General features: G+C 44.7%; 1 protein-coding gene across 4 annotated transcripts; it reads right to left on the bottom strand.

Moving 5' to 3' along the window:
* Nucleotides 1–254: 254 nt before the first annotated feature.
* Nucleotides 255–16,156, bottom strand: SETD9 (SET domain containing 9). Of its 4 annotated transcripts, none has more exons than XM_055699530.1 (5): nt 16,013–16,156; nt 14,925–15,289; nt 13,448–13,571; nt 12,203–12,318; nt 270–2,198 (listed from the first exon to the last, which is right to left on the bottom strand). In XM_055699530.1, the coding sequence occupies exons 1-5, from the start codon at nt 16,096–16,098 to the stop codon at nt 2,134–2,136; spliced, it is 756 nt and encodes a 251-aa protein (XP_055555505.1). In that variant the 5' UTR covers nt 16,099–16,156; the 3' UTR covers nt 270–2,133. The 4 variants fall into 4 exon arrangements, with proteins under 4 accessions (XP_055555508.1, XP_055555505.1, XP_055555506.1 ...); XM_055699531.1 differs by lacking the exon at nt 270–2,198 and adding an exon at nt 8,407–8,766; XM_055699532.1 differs by lacking the exon at nt 270–2,198 and adding an exon at nt 11,803–11,952.
* Nucleotides 16,157–19,557: the final 3,401 nt, after the last annotated feature.

The raw sequence follows: 19,557 nt of genomic DNA, 5'->3' as shown, positions 1-19,557 counted from the left end.
GGACTACCAGGACATTTACCACAGGGGTAAGGAGTTTGGGTGAATCCAAGAAAAATAAGCCTAAAACTTTCTGTGCAGTGGTGAACCATTCAATTTCCCCCGTGTAGTCTTGGTTTTGTTCGTATGTTGGTGTGGTGGGTTGACCCTGGCTGAATGCCATGTGCCCACCAAGCTGCTCCATCACTCCTCTCCTCAGCAGGATGGGGGGGGGAAGAAAATAACATTTAGAACTTGTGGGTCGAGATAAATGCAGTTTAATAAAACAAAAGCAAAGGCCATGCAGAAGGAAAAGGAAACAAAAATATTTATTCTCTACTTCCCATCAGCAGGATGTCCAGCCATTGCCTGGGAGGCCTCAGTAAAGTGTAGCAAGTGGACTAGAAGACAAATGCCTTAATAATGAATGTCCCCTTCCTTCCTCCCTTCTCTTAGCTTTTATTGCTGGGCATGACATCATATGGTATGGAGTATCTCTTCGGTCATCTTGGGACAGCTGTTCTGGCTGTGTCCCCTCCTACCCTCTTTCCTACTCCCAGCCTAGTGGCCTTTGTGGGTTAGGGGAATGGTGGAGAGACATCCAGGATGCTGTGAGGGCTGCTGGGGGGAAGTTAGCTCCACCCCAGCCAGGCTCAAGGCAGTTGGTGATCCTCACTGAAGATCACAGCCAGCGCATCACAGCTGGTAACATTTACACAAATTTTCTCTTAAATGGGTACAGCGACACAGATTCTTTCCTAAATGTGCACAGCATTTTAACACCTGCGGACTATGGGTCTCATCTGGGAGAAGGACTTTGCAGATCTGCCCAGTTTAACTACCTTAAATCTTAGTGTGATTTTCCCTTCCTTCTACCACTAATTGTACAGGCATGTAGAGGCAGAACTAGCCAAGTCAGTCCCTATTTTTAGCAAATTCTAATTAAAATAACCCAGGCAAATAATCTCTCAAGAGAGACATTGTACTTACTGTAATGAATAATTTATTAACAAACAATAAATAGATTGCATAGAGAATTTTACTGAGTTATTATTAAATCATACATTGTCTTAAATAATGTCAGAGTGTATCCTACTCTCTGCACTGCGCTGGTGGTGTTGGTTTGGTGGTAATGAATGGGCACACAGGGAATGAGGACATTCACCTTCATTGAATAGACAGGAATCTAAGGTGACAAGGAAAAGTCTGATACACCTGAAGCCCTTTCAGAAGCTGTAGCACTTCATGGACCGTTATTTCTACTTTTCCATTTTCCTTTCTCCTGCCTAGTCCCCATGTTGTGCTGCTTCTTGCCCGGTAGCACCACCTGACCGTACCTCCTGCTCCTCCTGCCACTTTTTGGCTTTCTCTAGCCACCAGCAGACAGAAATCAATTGTTGCTGCTAGTTACAGGCCAGGTCCTGCTTTCCCTCACATACGAGCAGCCCCTGAAGCAGGCTGCCAGGTTCCAGTATTTCAGCAAGGAGAAGCCAGTCCCACGTATGTCAACGGTGACAGGCAGCCTGCACTTCAGCACTGCGATCCTCCGCTACCGCGGCATCCGGGAGGCAACAAGTGCAGTAAAGCAAACCTTTCTCAATGAATGAGTTGTAGACCTAAGGTCCACAGTCAGCAAACAGGTGTGTACTTTCAAATCCGGTCATTTAAAAAGTATTAACAAGTGCATAATGAAACAGCTGAAGTAATCTATGCCCTCGCACGACAGCATCTCAGCATGGAGAACATGAACAGCGCTTGCCTCCTCTGGCAGGCTGAGACTAGTATTGCCCGAACTGTCCATAAACCCTGCTGAGCTAAGCAATACTGCAGGCAGCCTGACAACCAGCCTCCCCTTCAGAGATCAACAGATGCCCAGTGACCTCCTCCCAGAGCGAGCTGCAGAGAAGGGATCCTCAGAGTGATGGAGGATGAGCATACCCTTCAGTAGACTGGAGATTGCTGCCTGCTCTGATCTGTTACCACACAGTGAAGACACAAGGACTGTCACTAGAAGTTGTCCACGGCATCTTTGGCAAACTTGCACAAGCCATGCTGAACCATGTGCCACTCTCTTGTAGCTCTGCTATTTAAATCTTCCTGAAAAAGCCAGCCCTCTCTGACTGAGAAGGACTTCCAGATGAATATGAAAGACAACGTTCAGGCTTGGAAGGAGGCCAAATGTTCCAGTCCAGGAAGGCCCAATTTGGTCCCATGGGATTGATCTGTAAAAAGAGAAAAGAGACTCTGCCTGGTTCTAAATGAACTGTGTCAAACCAGTGTTAGTAGGTTAGCTGGGAAAATCCATCAGATATTCATTCTGTGCTCCTTCCTGTGGGCATCTTTCACCTTCTAGGCGTACCTGTTCATGGGGGTTTCAAGTACCAGTGGTGCAGTCCCAATGGTGGGTAATTTCACCTACACCGGTTGGACTGGGAAGTGGGAGGGATTCTGGGGGTGGTCAGGGCCACTGAGATTCAGGATTAGGCTTGGGGCCTTTGGCCAAAAAGCTGTGATCTTAAGGCATCCATTTACCCCACTTCGGTTGTTCACATGAGTGACTGCGTCCCATATCACTCCAACCACCGCATTCATAGGGTTTCAGGAAGCACTTAAGAAGACCGTTTGTCCTTTCCACTATCCCATTTGCTTGCGGATAATAGGGAGTGTAGAAAACCCATACAAGCCCTTCTCCAGCAGCCCAGTCCTGGACCACCTTGGCTGCGAAGTGGGAGCCGTTAGCCAGTTGAATGGGCTGTGGTTTGGGGATGAAGCTAAACCATGTTCAAGGCTTTCACTGTGTTCTCCTCTGTAGCTCGAACTAGGCCCGATACCACCTCTACCCCTACCATGACATAGTGTTTTCCCTCAGATTTTTGAAAAGAACCAGTATAATCTACCTGCCGGGCCTCCAAGAGCCCTTTCCCCTGTCTCAAATGTAGAGGGGGCTCTTCCAAAGGGCGTTTGTCCAAGCAGCCATGGCACTGCTCACAGGCAAGAGATACAGGTATGATAATTTTCTTGAGAAGCCGCCAGCCTCTAGTCTGAGCTTCTTGATAAAAGATCTTTAGCTCCAGTCCCTTTTAAGGTGTAATCATTCTAACAGCCTTTCCCAGTCTTCCAATTCAGTGTCGCTTCATAGGGGAGCAAGCCTGGATAACTCGTCTGCCCCACTGTTCCCCTGACGGGCTGTAGTTTCATCCTTTTGGTGGGAAGCTACCCACACCATTGCAAAATTTCCCTGTTTCGCCATGGTTAATGTATCTTGCCATTTTTCCTTTTGCAACACAGGTACTCGATTGACTTTCCACCCATTCTGTTCCCAAAATGGAAGCCATTCAGTACATCCCTTAAAGACAGCGAAAAAGTCAGTATAGATATGGATGGGAGAAGGAGAGTGTGCCTCATGTTGGAAAACACTCCACACTGCTATCAGGTCTCCTGCTTGGGCACTACCATCCCCTTCAGGGATTATTTTTTGTTCAGTTTTTATGTCCAAGGCAACGGCTCAATATTTCCGTATCTTACCCTCTTGTTTAGCAGAGGCATCTGTAAACCAAACATTCTGTAAGTGTCCTGAAAACTGGGGGGCAACTTGCACCACAGGGGAAATTGTACCATTTTCAGTTTTCAAAGCAGCTTCTTCCTGAATAGCCAAGGTCTTGGCAGCACCCTCTGAAACATCAGAAATATTGCAGCAATGTTCTGTCTGAGCATACCATTTCCGCACCGAGGCTCATTGTGCCACCCTGTCAGTGGGTTGTGTCCCAGTCAACACGGGTTTTGTCACCTTAAAGGGACCTGTGAGCCCTATCGGTTGTTTACACCTGGTGCGTTCAGCCTCTCACAGGGCTAACTGACGACAAATAAACCCTTTTCCCAGGGGGACTACCATTTCTCAGCATCCTTAAAGCTGTGAGAGTAGAACCCAATAGGTCGAGTGGGTTTCAGGACTGTTTTGCCAGTAGTGTTGATAAGCCTGACTGGGCAAATCCCCGTTCAATATGGACTGGGTCAGAAGGGCGTGTTGGGCCAAAAGCCTGATGGTTGGCAGCCTCAGATACCTAATAGCTGCAGGACTTCATGGCACAGGGTCCAGTCCCACTACACTCCTTTTCCTAACAGGTCATATAAAGGCCTTGCAATGATAGAAAAATCATGAATATACTTTCTCTAGAATACAAGCAATCACTATGTATGCTGTAACTCTTCCTTTGTTTCATGCATTTTAATCTGGTCTAGGGTGGAAAGAGTATCTTGAGGAATGCATGTCCTCCTTTCCACCAAATTCCCAAAAACTTTACTTCATTTGCTGGTACCTGGATTTTCTTGAGTGGGATTTTTAACCCCAGGCTTTCCAGGTGTTTAAGAATTTTATCCTGCATTGTTTGAACCCTATCTACCTGGCTTCCTCCTATAAGCAAATCATCAATATATTAGTAAATTTTAGCCCCTTCCTCCAAAGGAATTAATCCTAATTCTCACACTCAGGTGTGGTGAGCTAGGGTAGGAGAATGCTTATATCTTTGAGGAAGCTGGGTGAAGGTAAACTGTTGTCCTCCCCAAGTAAATGGGAAGCATTCCTGGTCCTCAGATTGCAAGGGGACCACAAAAAACAAGTCTTTGACATCAAGAGTTGCCATAATGGGATGAGCTTGTTCCTGGATAGCTGCTGTAAGCTCGGCGATGTTTGGCACAGCTGTTAAGGGGCCTGAGTTAGCATTAAGCCTTCAATAGTCTACAGTTAGTCTCCATTTCCCATTTGGCTTACCAACTGGCCATACCAGGAGTTAAAAGGAGAGTGGGCTGGCACTACAATTCCCTGTTCCTTTAACTCCTCCAGTACTGCGGTTATCCCTTCCCGTGCCCCTAAGAGTAGCAGACAGGGTTTGACATTTGTCAGTGGTGAGGGAGAGAGCAAAGGTGCAGTGTGTATGAGCCGTCTACCTATAGATGGGCTGCCAAATGTCCAATTCCTCCCCTTATCATCCATCTACACCTTACTTTTCAGAATATCGAGTCCTAAAAGATTAAGTAGGAAAGGCCCCTCAACCATCATTACCGAAGTGGCTGTGTTCTCCCCTTCTCCCTGGCTAACAGCAAACCAACAACAGCCAGTGCTTAAACAATACCAAAAGCATCTGCAACGAATGTACACCACTTAGACAAGCTTATGCCACTTTGTACTGCATTTTCAGTTTTAATAGCTGAAATTTGGGCTTCACTATCTACCAGGAACGTTACTGGTACTAGCTTAGGCTCCACAAAGCAAAAAACCTTGGTGATTTTCAGTGAGCCACCTAAGGTATACCCACCCTTCGCTCCCCTGCTCGCTGCAAGGGGGCAAAGGAGTTAGTTTTCTGTCCTTTGCTCCAGTAAGGGGGCACTAGGAACAGGATTCTCATCCTTAATTGGTGGACTTTCTGGCCATCCTAACACCAACTTCTCCAGTTTATCAGTCGGCAACCCATTCGTAAGATCTCGGGGGATACCCTTCCGCCACCCCATAGTCCACAGACTTAGGTGTGTGTCCTGTATCTCTCTCACTCGGTGGTGCTACAAGAGACACCCTTTTACTGTTAGCTGGGTGTGGGGGAGGTTTTGGTTCTGTGTGCCTTAACCCTTTAGGGTCCATTTTAGTAGGTGGAGCGGTAACGGTTGTATTTTCACCCATAAGTAATTAATTCCTGAGAAACTTTTCCCCAAGTCCACACTTTCTTTGGGTTTTACAATTAGGGGTTGTTATTACTTCTAATGCAGCAACAGCCCTTTCACCCTGGGACACTACCTGTATTTTCCCTTGTAACTGGATACCAATAGCTTTTAGGGAATCGGGGAGGCCCCTTATGAGAGAGGTCTTCCGTTTGGGGTCGACCAGCATCATCACTGGAGATTCCTGTTCGAGTCTAAGCTTCTGGTTTTACGTTGTTTGCAGGCATGCCGCCTTCTGTACATTTTCTACTAGCTGGTTGACTGTCCCCACAAGAGCAAAGGGATCCCTGCTTTCCAGAGGGTTAAGACCTCCTGACCAAAAAGCTGCTCTTTGGCTTACGGACCAGGGTGCACAGCTGTTAGAACCACTCCTGGCCCCCAGTAGCCCTTGGCTTCTTTTTCACTTAACAATATCTGATCCCCCTCCAACAATGACACTCTCCAAACATACTTTGCCTTTGACTCCTTAGGAGCACGGCCAAAATCCTTTTTCAGTTTAGCCAGATCAGTAGCAGAATATGGACTTTAGTAGTAATTTCAGGGAATTTGTCCTTGTCATCCTCTTATTTAAATTCAGTTTTGATCAAGGACCTCAGAGAACAAGTGGGGACATCCAGTTTGTCCAACCCTAATTTTGCTTCCTCTAGCTCATTATTAGGGTATTCAATCTTATTTACAGGTTTTGGAGAGCTGTCCTTGCCAGCAAGGAGTTGCTCTTTTAAAGTGGATTGTAAATAACTCACCTAGGTTTTCTCCTCTTCTAATTGCTCCTTTAAGCTCTCTACTTGCCCTTGCAAGGACTGGACCAGACCCTGTAAAGATTGTATGACTTGGGATTCTACTGTGCACTGCTGTTCCTTGGCTTCCACAGCTGCGACTAGGCTAGTGCCCAGTAGGGTACAAAGAATTGGCTTTCCTTTTCCAGGCCAAAGTTTCCCATCCTTTTATAAGGCGCTAATTCAGTCCGTTACTCTCTGCAAATTAGGCCATTTTTTTCTGTGCCCAGTTCATGCCTGGTACTGAGGCACAACCATCATATTTCTCTAAGAAGTTATACAAAACATCTCTGCCTTCAGGGGTGGTTTTATTGTCACTCGTATCTGAAAGGCAGAGTGATTGTCTCGGGCAGACAACCCGTTTGTTTCTACAAATCCACCCGTTCCATCCCCGAGAGGTACTCATGTAATACTAAGCCAGTGAAATGTGGCTGTCTCACTTCAGCGTACCCTGTCCGTGACGCCAATTTAATGTTCCAGTCCAGGAAGACCCAAGCCAGGAAGATTCATTGTTACACCCAGAGTGAGATTTAGACACAAACGAGCTCAAATGCCACTAATCAAGAAAATGTATTGTGTGCTTATATAAACAAAACGTTCACATGTTATGGTAAGAAAATAGCAATAGGAAAGAGAGGGAAGGATAGGAAAGGAGGAAATCGAGCGAGCAGTCAGGATAGAATTGCAAGATATGCACCATGCACCACCATGGATCCAGCGGCATCCCGTTGGTCTGCAGCCTCCGTTCACGCTGTTGTTGTTGGGTCTCTGGATTGCCATTTACTGTTTGGTGGCACAGACTCTCACAGGGAGTTCAGGGGGGCCATTTCCCAGACAAGGGCACATACCTTGTCCTTACAAGACACGTACCACGTTCCTCCATGGGGCACATGCAATTACTGCACAGGTAGGGGTGATCATCCATGCCTATAGGCACATCCCTCACAGCAGCGTGGCCCTTCCTTGCCCCTGGCTGAAAACTGACGTCAGGCAGCTGTTGGCTCCTTCTCTGTTCACAACTGTTAAGTCTTGCAGGAGCTCAGCTAACAAGCTTTGAGACAGTTTGAGATACAGTCTCTCACACCAAGTTAACACAAGCACCAAAAAGCTGTGAATTCTGGAAAGGAGAATAGATGCTTCTGCAGCTCGGCAGGGCACCCTGGCTGCCCCAGCCACTACCAGATTCACCACAGCACGCCACTTCCTGACTCCTTTCTCATAAGCTTATGCTAACTAAAAATTCACTGGGAGGCTTGCTTGGACTTTCGCAGTAAATACTACGTTGAATTTCCCAAGCTGTTAGGCCAGACTGAAAGGCTGAAAAGCTGTCTCTTGTTGCACTTTCTGAAGGCAGTTAGCAGACAGTAGAAGAATTCATGCAGGAATGGCTGGCTTTGCTTATGCCAGTAACTCACTCATGAAAAAAAGTACACAGCACACTTGGCATTACTTCCTCCAGCTACACTGCAACATGAAGTTGTCTCTGCAAGTAAAAGCCATGGAAGTTGCTACATGCCAGGGAACCTCCACTGAACCAGTGGAACTAGGATTGGACAGGGCTTCAAGACACATACTGTCTTTCCTCCTACCCCAAGACAGGCATAGCTAAAGCCAGTGGCTCAAGCTGACCTCCTGATGACAGCACACCATGCAGGCACATATGAAGTGGCTATTAGCACTGCTCCAAAACTGTCTTCATAAAAGATCTGGACAACTTGCTACACTGAAATACTTTCTAAAAGGAGGCAGATACTAAAGGGACCAACTCCAAGAAAACCAGAACAAGAACAGTTGTTTACCATGAACTATGACGATTATCCAAAGAATAGTTCCTGAGAGGGAAGTAATTTTTACAAATTGTGTCCATTATAAGCACTAGAAGTGAAATGGCAAAATCTACAGCTGATCCACAGTTACAGACAAATGTCCAAACCAGAAGACCAGATGACATGTACAGAACTTAGGTTTTTATTTTACAAGCTACTGTACGGACAGCTGAGCACCAATAAGCAGTAATATCAACTACAGCAGACAGCTGAGGACCTGATGATGTAAATGGTTAAACCTTCACCTCTGCATCAAATGTGGAGTTTTTTCAGGGAAATACAAGCCTGCAGCTGGCTTTCTAAATGATAAAGCCATGTCCCTCCATTATGTAAAAGTGCTCGTGAAGCTTGAAGTACACACACACATTACTTCAGTCTTGAATCTATTAATTCAGCTGACAACAGTGTAGTAATTTGAAAAAAGTTCTTCTCCTTGCTTGATGTCTCTGAGAGTGACAAGCACTACACACCTCAGGTGACTGTAAAAAAAGGAAAAGCAAAACATGTGGATATGAATAATTATAATTCCCTTTGAATTTTTTAAATTCTTCATGGCAAGGAGCTGAAACAATGGCTCTGTCTAGATTAATTTTGAGAGTAACATGCATAATGCAGGCCAGAGAGCCTGGAAAAACAACACTGAAATACAGATAGCAAATATAAGCAAAGCCAATATAATTACCAAAAAAAGCAAAGCCTATGTGGGTATGCAAATAATGTTTCCACTCATACAATTACTCAGAAATTAATTAGTTGGGATAGAGGAAAAGACACACAGACAGGAGGAGAAGCTACAGCAAAGTTCATAGAGCACAAATCATTCCTGTAGACTTGCCTACCCACAGGTGCTAGGCTGGCTAAACCCACTCCCAGCCAAACAACATCCAGAAGGACAGCTCTGAACTGCATCAGAGACCTGCTGCAATCTACAACGATGGGTGAATTCTCCATAAACCCCAAGCAGAAATCACTGGCTGGTAAAGAGTTTTCTTACAGAGATATTTAGGAACCTACCCCCCTAAACTTCCTTTAAGTAAATGACCATGCCCTAAAGCGGAAGTATTTATTCTAGGAAGGACAGCACATTCTTCTGATGCTGAGGAACATGAGAGTCAAGAACAGCATCAATGCAAACAGTGACCACTACTAAGAAATTTACTGTGAGGCCATACTGAAACAAATCAAGCAACAACAACAAAAAGGTAAACAAGCACTAACAACTTTTACAAGACAGAAAAAGATTTAGAAACCGGATTACCTATGTTGTCAGCACAGTAAATATCAATACCAAAGCAGGCAGCTAGAAGCAGATGGAATCTTTTCTCTAGTGGCTGTAACTCTGTAACACTGGGAGAACTAACGACTGAAAGACGGTATTACCTTGGACAGATTCCAAGCAAGAGAGCAAAATTGCCCCTTCCTGAAATGGTGCCCTAACTTGGCTCTGCTCCCTACACTTTCACACTTCAAGTAGAGCATCCAGGCTTCCTGAAAGTTCAGTCTTACTGCTTCTTTTATTAGCATTTATTTATCTATCTATCCGCAGATTACAAGTGCATCTTAAACCTTGCCTCAACAAAGTCTAAGTTGAATCAGAAAAGCCATTTTACCAATATCCACTGTAACTTTCACCAACCAAATTTCAGTTTTAAACTAGCTCCAAAATTACATTAAAAGTCTAGATGATCTGCCCTAAAATCTTTATACATCGTCTAGATTAACAGGATTATTTAGTTCCTGAAGGTAGCAACTGGACCAGAAGAACAATTTCTTGGGTGTGTTAAATTCAGGACCAACATTACATCTTTCTTACAGCTTCAAAGTTATTCTTGACTACATCCCAGTACAGGACACTCACTTCCAGACATACTGTCTGTCCTTGTTGTCCATATTGCTCCTTGTGTATGTTCATCTAATTGTCAAAAATTGTCACTTTTCACCATTTCCAAACAAAAATCTGAGAAAGATTTGTAAGTGTTTTATTTTCTCAGAGAGCTGGATTTTCAAGTCATAATGAGAATGTTGTAATTGTGTCTACCTAAAAGTCACATGCCTTTATACTCCGCAGTATTTCACTTGTCTCAATACAAATTAATTTTAGGTTTTTTCTTGCAAATTCATCTGCTTATTCCTCACATAAGCAGAAGGCATGGAGAACAGGAGAGTAAGACGACTAAATCTAAGCTACCTTAGAAGGTCTTTGACTGGTTAAGGGTTGCTAAATACATATTTGAAATACACGCTGAAAAACCTCAGTACTGTAATACAAGCAAATACAAGCAAAATATAACTAGTGCTTTATGGAATTCAGAAGAATCACACTATCATGCAACCACTGCCTCTAAAACCATTGTCTTCAGAGCTATGCTGATCTCATTTGCAAAGACGTGGAAAAAGGAATAAAATGAACAGAAATAGTTCCATAAATCACTTAAAATTAGTCTACTCAAAGTGCTAACTCTTCCATACAGGTGCACGCTTTTGTGTCATTCATCTTCATATGGAATATATTGTTCTTCAACCATGTTTCTTTTTTTACACACACAGTATACATTATATCATACAAATATATGAGCTCTTAGATGTGCTGCTAACCTCTCTATGTCATGGCTGTAGACGATGTTTGGAAGATACTGTTTCAGTTCTATTGGAAAATACCGCGGCACATCAAACTCCTGATAACACACGTTGGCTGCTTTTTCTAGAAATAAAAAAAGGGGGGGGGGGGGGGAAGGTCTCTATGAGATTGAGAAAATCTTAAGTAGGGTTTAGAGATGTGTAAAAATATCAAATGTACTGCTGCAAAAGTACCAGACGCTTCATCAACCCTGAAAACCATGCCTCTGTTGGTAGCTACTACACTCTTCTGAAGTCCTATTTTGAATTTATGCAAGAGATACATAACGAACTATAGAAGCTTAAATCCATCCTTACTGCATTAAACAGGATGACCTGCTTATGAACATTTATATGAAGGGGCACAACTTGCATAGTACCAGGGGCAGGTTACAGCATTGCTCAAATGTTGTTAATATATAACATTTGCTTTTCAGTTAAAAAATACGTCTTGAAAAAATTTTCCTGGTGGCAAAGTAAGTCCTAAATATCCCACAGAGAAAAGAAGGGAATCTTCTTTAGAAGGACACTGGACCTGGAAGAAGCAGTTTCACAGGACAGCCCTTTGTCTCCATGTCAATCAATACCTGGTTCACTTCTCTAGCAACCTTTCTGGATGCTACTTGGAGGCTGAGTATCTTTAGTGCAATGCATGCTCTGAAAGCTACTTAGAAGCCAGGTAAGGTAGCAAATCAACCTTCTGTATCTCACAACCATTTCCCAGAGTTATTTATTCTCCCAGACCTTAAGAGCAACATATACTGTGTGAGACAAAATAAATAGTTCCTTTCCTCATGTCCAACAGCTAGATCATACCAAGTTTTCTAGATTTTGCACAGAAACATAAGGAAGTCTAAAAAAAGTATTATAGTTCAAACCAAGCAGTGATGGATTCTTACTGCATGTCACTGTGCGTATGGTTTTCTCATGAAGCCTTCTGGAATCATACTGGGGAACTTGATCTGCAATTTTGTGTACTGCCTGAGCACAGTGGTCCTTTGCCAGATACCCTTTCCCACCATCACACTTTGGGATGTATGCCTTTCATTCTACGAAATGAAGGAGGGAGAGTGGGGAAATCAATGAAAGAAGCACGAGGATATATGAAGCATTGCTGTGCTAGCGGATTCTAACACCCAGCTGTCACAAAAGGCCTCGGAAGCAATCCTGTAAGTCCTTACCTTGTTTTAAGCAGCACTATTACCCCCAAGATCAGTATCTGATTCTCTGTGTCACCTCCAAAATGATTTATATCCAAAAAGACAAACTCAAGCCTGGAAAATTTACCTGGCAACTTACCATGTGTACAGTTGTTGACGTACTGTCCCACAGCCAGTGGGTTTTGCAAGGCAGCTGTAAGCCAGCTCTCATCGCTCATTTGGAATGGGCCAAGTTGATCTCTCCTGCTGCAAGACCTGAAACAACCAACAGTGGTAACATGAATCACTGCTCCTTGACAGGTTATCTGTAATTCCTCCTGTAGAAATGGACACAGTTGCTGGGCAAAGTTACAACTGTCCAGGCCGCCTGGGAGACGGGACAACACTGGGGTGGGGCTGGATGTGCACAGACCAACACCTGGAAGACACTTTAAAAAAAATACACTTAAAACTCCCACTAGTGTGTGTTGTGTTTCAGACTCTGGTGGAAGAACCTGCACAAAACCACCGCTTATCATTCCAGAGATCAACATCAAGTGTTACAATTACAGAAATGTCAACCCATCTCATTCACCTCTAAAGATGTGAAGGCTCATTACAGTATCAACTTCAAACTCATTCCCAGAATTGAAATCTGGTATTAGTATTCAAAGTAGGTATTATTTTGCTTGTTATTAGTTTTATTCTCATGTCATATTTAAACACAAATTGTGACAAATTATATTTTAAGGTAAGCTAAAACAGTCCAGGCTAGCTGCAGCAAGGGAAGTTCAGACTGGACATTAAATGGTAAAGCATCTTCACCAAGAAGGCGGTCAGAGTTCAAGGAGCATCTCAACTATGCTCTTTGTCATATGGTTTAGTTGTAGGTAGTCCTGGGAGCAGCAGGGAGTTGGACTTGATCATCCTTACGGATCCCTTCCAATGTGAGTTGACAATAGTAATAATGGTTACTGCTCCCTTCCTAAGTGCTGCTCATCTATAGACCAGAGCCAGAGCCACCAGATTGACCCTTCTGGTATCAGCCAAGCCCACACAGAGGCTTTTTTTCTTTTTTTTTCCAATCCATTAGGCAGACCTGAGAACAATTCAGAAGCATTTTAAAAATTTTATGCTACATCCTGCTTCTATTAAAACTATTTTTTTTTTACAGGGAACAGTCTCTACATCAAAAGACGTCTCACTGGCATTACAGATGAAGACACAAGTACATAACAGATCACATCCAGCAGCTTTACCCTTGTGTTGTGTTAGGAGATACACATAGGTGAATGGTACTGAAATATAATTCAACTTAGGGTAAGACAACAGGGAACTGAGACTATTACCACCACTGTTTTAGATCTGTTGAGTGATGATCCCCTACTTCTTTTTGACTGCTTACCTGTACACTGATCTTGATAGTCCTTTATCATTCCCATCAATAAGGACGCCATCTATGCACCTAAAAATAAAGGGATTGCCAAGGGACTGGAAAAAGATGGGCTCATGCTTTCTGTATACTGTACCTGTTGCAAGACAGATATGATTACTTCAGAAGAAAAGTAATGTCAGAATGGGCTTATGATATCATCCAGTCCTCTCCACACAGAAACTCAAAGGGAGATGGGGTAGTACAGAACACCCCTCTCAATTAATGACCATCAACACTTGTAAACCTACAAGTTTTTAGACGCATCTTTGTGGGATGCAAAAAGAATCTATGTGAGCTGAGACATTCCAGAGAGAGAAGCCATGGAAGGAAATCATTAAAGAGGCAGCCTGTGACCAATATCCGTGTAAGACTTCGATAAAGCATCGTAAAATGCTAGGCAAAGGCCACTCCGACGGACTGCACTCACTGCCAAACAACAGGCAGGACAGCACTGACCTGTGCACTCCCCACAGAGACCCCTCCCCAGCCAGCAGCCCTGCAGTTTCCTTCACACCCCTGAAAAAGGAAGGCATTTCAACAGCTTATCCTCTTGTGTCACTAGATGAGCTGCTAAAGGAGACCCTCCATAAGCCTACATTTACAATATGTGCCAGAAATTTCAAGCAAGTAGCAAGGTCACAGGCTCATTCCCTGTGATTCTGATTTGAGAATTAGCGAGTTTACCAGGCAATGGTAACAGCCAGACACTCCTGCTTTGGCATGGCAAAACATGCTCCACTGCTCAGTGCTTGGCCTGGTCCCAATCCTGCAATGGTGGCAGAAGCTGCAGACCGCATGCAGGGGACGATTGTCAGGTTAAACAGAAAAATCGAAAGCATTTCAGCAGAGCTGTCCTAGCTTGGCCATACTCACAGAACTACTAATCTTTTTAAGAAATGTAAGCAAATACAGTTCCAAGAAACAAGGAAGAATAACAGAAAAATGCTGATTTTCCAAACACACTTTACAGAAGAGAGTTCCACTAAATAAAGATTTTATTTCCATTCTCTAGTTTGTATTTTGGTGCTTTGAAAAAGTTCATAGTCTTGTCTGCTGACCTGTGTGCAGATCTCTAAAACTAATTTTTCAGATCCTTATCCAAAACACAACCCCTCAAAAATTAAACTGTGTTGTTCATCTACTTGAAATTGCTCTCATACATCTGTGTTTAAAGAATTTGGAAGAACTTTCCTAGCAGCCGAAAAATCATACTTCAATTATTATTATTTTTTATAAACAAACCCCCCACAACATTGGTTTGCTTATTTCCAAAAGAACTCTAGCCAGCTTATACAGAAATAGTCCCATTCACCCTAATTTGTGTTTTTGTTAAGGAATGACAGAAATAAAACCCATAAATTAAAAATTAGTGCAGTACTTTGTCATTCTATATTTAGATGGTTAGAAATCACACCTAACTTAACCAGAAATAGGAACATTCCATTACCGGGATACATAGATACAACCGTCCCTTTTGGTACAAAACCTTTGCTAACAAAGACTCCAGTTCCAGCAGACATCAGGGAACTTTGGTCTCGACTAACAGTGAATCCTAATGTATTAAACAGAACTTCCTCTGGACTAAAAACACGTTGGCTCTGATGGTCACGTGAATTCACTTTTGATGGCTTCTGCTGAGAATTCAGTAATTCCAGATATTTGCATTTGATTTCTGGAAGTAAGGCCAAAATATGTGCTTGTCTACTGAAGTCATTTACGAACAGAGCTCTAAATATTTTCAGCAGTGTTTCAAAGACATCTTCATCAGAGATAATTTTGTCTTGGGAGCATTTAGGAACATATCGGAGGGTCCTGTAAAGTAAAAAAATAATAATAGTAGTATTTTAAAATTTTTTTCCTAAATGAAACAGAGAAGAGCCGTTTTGCAGCAGTGACTTACGTGCACTGATGTTTCAAACCAACCCAAACTCTACAGAATATCCTTTCACACCTGTCCTACTATAAAACCATCGTCTGTGTATTTACAGCAGGTTAAACCCCGCTGAGTTCTTGGTGACAAACGTATCAAAAATCAAACACACGTTATTATCAAAGTACATAAAAACCATCTACATAGCTCGTTACACTTTAAACGAGGCGAGGACAAGTATTTCACCGACTGGGGAGATTTTTAGTTTGTGCTACTTATAACAACGTCGTACTCCTTTAAACGAGTTCAACTACCACCTGTACGTTTCAGGGGAGGGCACGCACTGCCCCCCGCACCAACACAACAAGGAACCCCCACCGGCTTTCGCGTTAAACCCCTATTTACAGCACCCCAGGAGCGCCGCTCTCGTGCAGCGAGGCGGCACCCGCCCCGCCGGCGCTACGGCCCCTCCCGCGCGGGGAGGGGGAGGGAGGGGGAGGGGGGGGGCGGGGTCTCGCCCGCGCGCGCCCTGCTCCGCCACGTGCTCGAGGCCCACACGCCCCGCGGGCGGCGCCTCACGCCGCCGGAGGGCTGACGGGGCGGCGGGGCGGGCCTCCCTCCGACGGGCGGCCTCGGCGGCGCCCCGGGGCTGCCCCGCTGCTCACCTGCGCTTGCGGCGGAGGTTGAGGGCCACCCAGGGCACGAAGCGGTACTTGTAGGCGTCCCAGCGCCGCCGCAGGGCCCGCAGCATGGCGCCGGGCTGCCCGCGCCCGCTCCTCACGGCGGCCCCACCCGCCACCCTCGCTGGAGCCGCGCCCGCGCAGCCGGGCCAGCCAATCCCCGCTCCGGACGCGCGGCCGTCATTGCGTACGGGGCTGCTATTGGCCGCCGTGAGGCGCGCCGCGGGGCGCCGTGACGAGTGGCGCCCCGCCCCTGAGAGCCGCCCCGGCCGGGGGGCGGGGCCGGGGAGCCACAAGTTCGGGCGCGGCGGAGGCGCGCGCCGAGCGCACGGCGGGGCGTGCATGCCGTCCGCATTTTTCAGCATTAGTTTTTCTTCCTTCAAACTTATGTTTAAGAAGTTGATTTGTAAACCGGCAGTTGACACAGGTAATTGTTTGAACACATGTTTAAATAATTATTTAACTAAAAATTATTTAAGTGAAAATAAAAAAATAAACCCAGTGTTTCAATAATAAATACATGATAATAAAAAAAATAATTGAATCACGGTACGAGTCCGCCCTTACAGCTGACTGACCTGAGGCGCCCTCCAGCGGCGCCCTCTGGTGCCTCCCGGGGGAGGGTGTCCTGTCCCGGGCCGGGAGCGGCTCTCACGGCGCCCGCAGCCCGCAGCCGGCGGGAGGCACTTCGAAACGCAAACGCACGGAGCTGGTCACCGGTGAACGGGGACTCCGTCGGCGCTGGGCCCTGCTGCCGCGGTGGCGGACCGCGCGTGCGGATCCGGTTCGCCGTAGGTACGGGAGGTACACACGTAGGTGTGGGAGAGCTGAGGGCACTGGAAATACCCTCCTGCCCCGCGGGTGCGTGCTTACGTTGTAAGTACACACAGATCTCTCTCTGTGTAAATAATGTTGCACGCCCCTTCGGTATTTTATTAAACAATCCCATAAGGCCAGACCCGATTCCCAAAGGAGATTTATAAATGACCTAGAAGCAGGAGCTGAACCGCACCACCCGGACAGCTCTGCGTGCAGGAGCAATCCCAGCACTGTCACTTTCCCAAATTCATCCTGTGCCTGCCTCCAGCGATGCTGTTGGTGCCTTGGTCGGTTCGCATTGTCAAACACACGCATCAACGGCCCGGAGCTGGAACACATTACGCTTCCGTCCGTGCTTTTGGCTGGTCTTTGGCCCTGGCGACCAGGGGCGCGGGTGGTGTGCGGTAGCATCGCAGGTGACTGCGGCCCACTCACCGGCGTGAAGCAGCTGCAGCACCTACTGCAAACCTAACACGCCAGGCAGAAGGGATGTTACAAACCACGGGCACTAACAACTCCAGTGCACATCGGGTCAGGGCACAAGCTCTTTTGGTGCCACACACTACCATCAATTTTCTGAAAAATAAACAAACAAAAAAAATCTAGTGATGTAAACAATCACCCAGCAATTGATCTTCAAAAAAATTAACAAAGCCCTCTTAATCATTCGTTACAAATCGTTAAGAGGTATCAAGATAAGGATAACATTATCATCTCCTTGACCATTGTTATTCCTTCTCTGGGTACCTACTTTCATAAAGCTTGTATCTTTGGATGCTGCTCCTTATCTGCGGTTCTAGTTCAAACCTTCCAGTGCAGTCTAAGGCTGTTTGGAAAATGTGACAGAACAGGACAGCACACATCTCACTTTCTTAGGAAACTAGTTTTTTTTAAAAAAAATATGAGACTGAGCAAGTGTTTGAGAATTGGTTGTGGGGCGAACAGAGAAATCAAGCCTCAGACCGCTGCCAAGGCTTATACTCCTATGTCTGGACCCGAACTCTTGCCAAGAATTTGGCATTTTGTGAGGCAGGCCTACCAAAGCAATGAAACAAGCAAAATTAACTCCCCCTCCCAAAGCCTTGCAAATATTTATAAATTGCCTCTTGCTCTGCTCCATATTAACTTTATTTCTGTTGTTGGCCTTGCACATCTTCTCCAAGAAGAGGCACCCAGCCATGTACATTGCAAACTGAATTAACTGAGGGAAATAAAAGGAAATGCCACAGTGGCCGCCTCAGCATGCTTTCTTGCCATCTTCTGGCATTTCTTGGTAACGACAGGGAAGGAAGGTCCCGGTCCCCAACCTGAATTCAACATTTCAGCAGCTGTGTGCCGTAACAAGAAAACAACATGCACGTCAGCCACAGTAGATGCATATTGTGGCTCTTAAAAGCAAGACTGCCACATTAATGATTCAGCTCAGCAAGGAAGAAAAAGCAGCGAGAGAAAAGCCAGTAAGGGAAATAACGGTGTCTGGAGAGGTGGGCAGAGTCTGAACAGCCACGCGTACAAGTTGCCCACTCATATGATGAAGAGATACATGATCCTTGCAACACTCCAACACGTTCTGGAAGCAGTTGTTTACCTTTCAATGAGAACTTGCAATGACAGAACACTGTCAGCCTTCAACCGTCACGTAGAAAACAAACTGTAACTTGCCTACCAGAGAAATCAAAACAGGCAGAGTTTACTATCTGCCTGTGGAAGAACCGAACGTGCCCTTTGCGAACGAAGACATTTGGTTCTGTAAGTAGGTGTCTGACATTTACTGTCCGCTGCCAGGGACAGGTGGTCTCTGCCCTGCCTTGTTCCTAGAAAGGAGTTGGCAACAGCGCTGCAAGATTCAGTTCTATAGTAAATCAAATAAAGGAAGATACACTACACTGTTTATCTTTTATTTAATCCTTGTCATAAAGGAAAATTGACAGCATTTCTGTTAGTACATTTTTCTGATTTTAAAAATCAGATATTGGAATTAATCTGAAAATTTCTGCTGCCAATTGGCACGTCCATCTATCTGAAGAAAGTCACATAAGCAACGGAAACTATGAAGTGGTGATCCTTAAAAACACAGAATTTAGTAGACAAAGGCTACAGAACACCTGAACTTAATTTTCAGCTATGAAAAAATGGCTTAATTTTAAAAATATAAAAAAACCCCATGAACAAGACAAGCAACTGCTTGAAAGTCCTAGCTTTGCAGTATGTATTCAGATTGTCTGAAAAAGCAAAGGCTTACGTTTGCTACTTGAATCACAAGCAACAATAATTTCAGTGAAAACATCAAGTAGCAGATTAACTTCCAAGATACACCTCCAATGGCACCAGAACTGGTGTAACCAAACTGGCTCACCTAACCTGGTAATTAAGTTACATTTGTAGCAATGCAAATATGAGACATTTAGTGTTTGATCCAAGGGCATAAATGAGGTTCACAGATACAGTATTATTGTAAGGGAAGTTCCTACCTTTATTAGTAATTAAAAAAAAAAAATAGTGTTTGTTGCTGCCCTTTAGCTAAGCACTCTTTATGGATACACCCAAGATATAAGTCTATCAGCCAATACCCATTCATGTGTGTCATTTAATATTAGAAACTGCTTCATATATTGAATGTTGCATCGGAAATTGTGAATAAAGTATTTCTGGTACACTTCACTGTTTATACGCAGTAAATGAATGTGTTTACATAACAAAAGCAAAGGACA

The sequence above is a fragment of the Falco cherrug genome, chromosome Z, assembly GCF_023634085.1.
Source record: "Falco cherrug isolate bFalChe1 chromosome Z, bFalChe1.pri, whole genome shotgun sequence".
NCBI lineage: Eukaryota > Metazoa > Chordata > Aves > Falconiformes > Falconidae > Falco > Falco cherrug.
The sequence above is the reverse complement of the archived record's forward strand: the minus strand, read 5'-3'. Positions and strand labels throughout refer to the sequence as shown.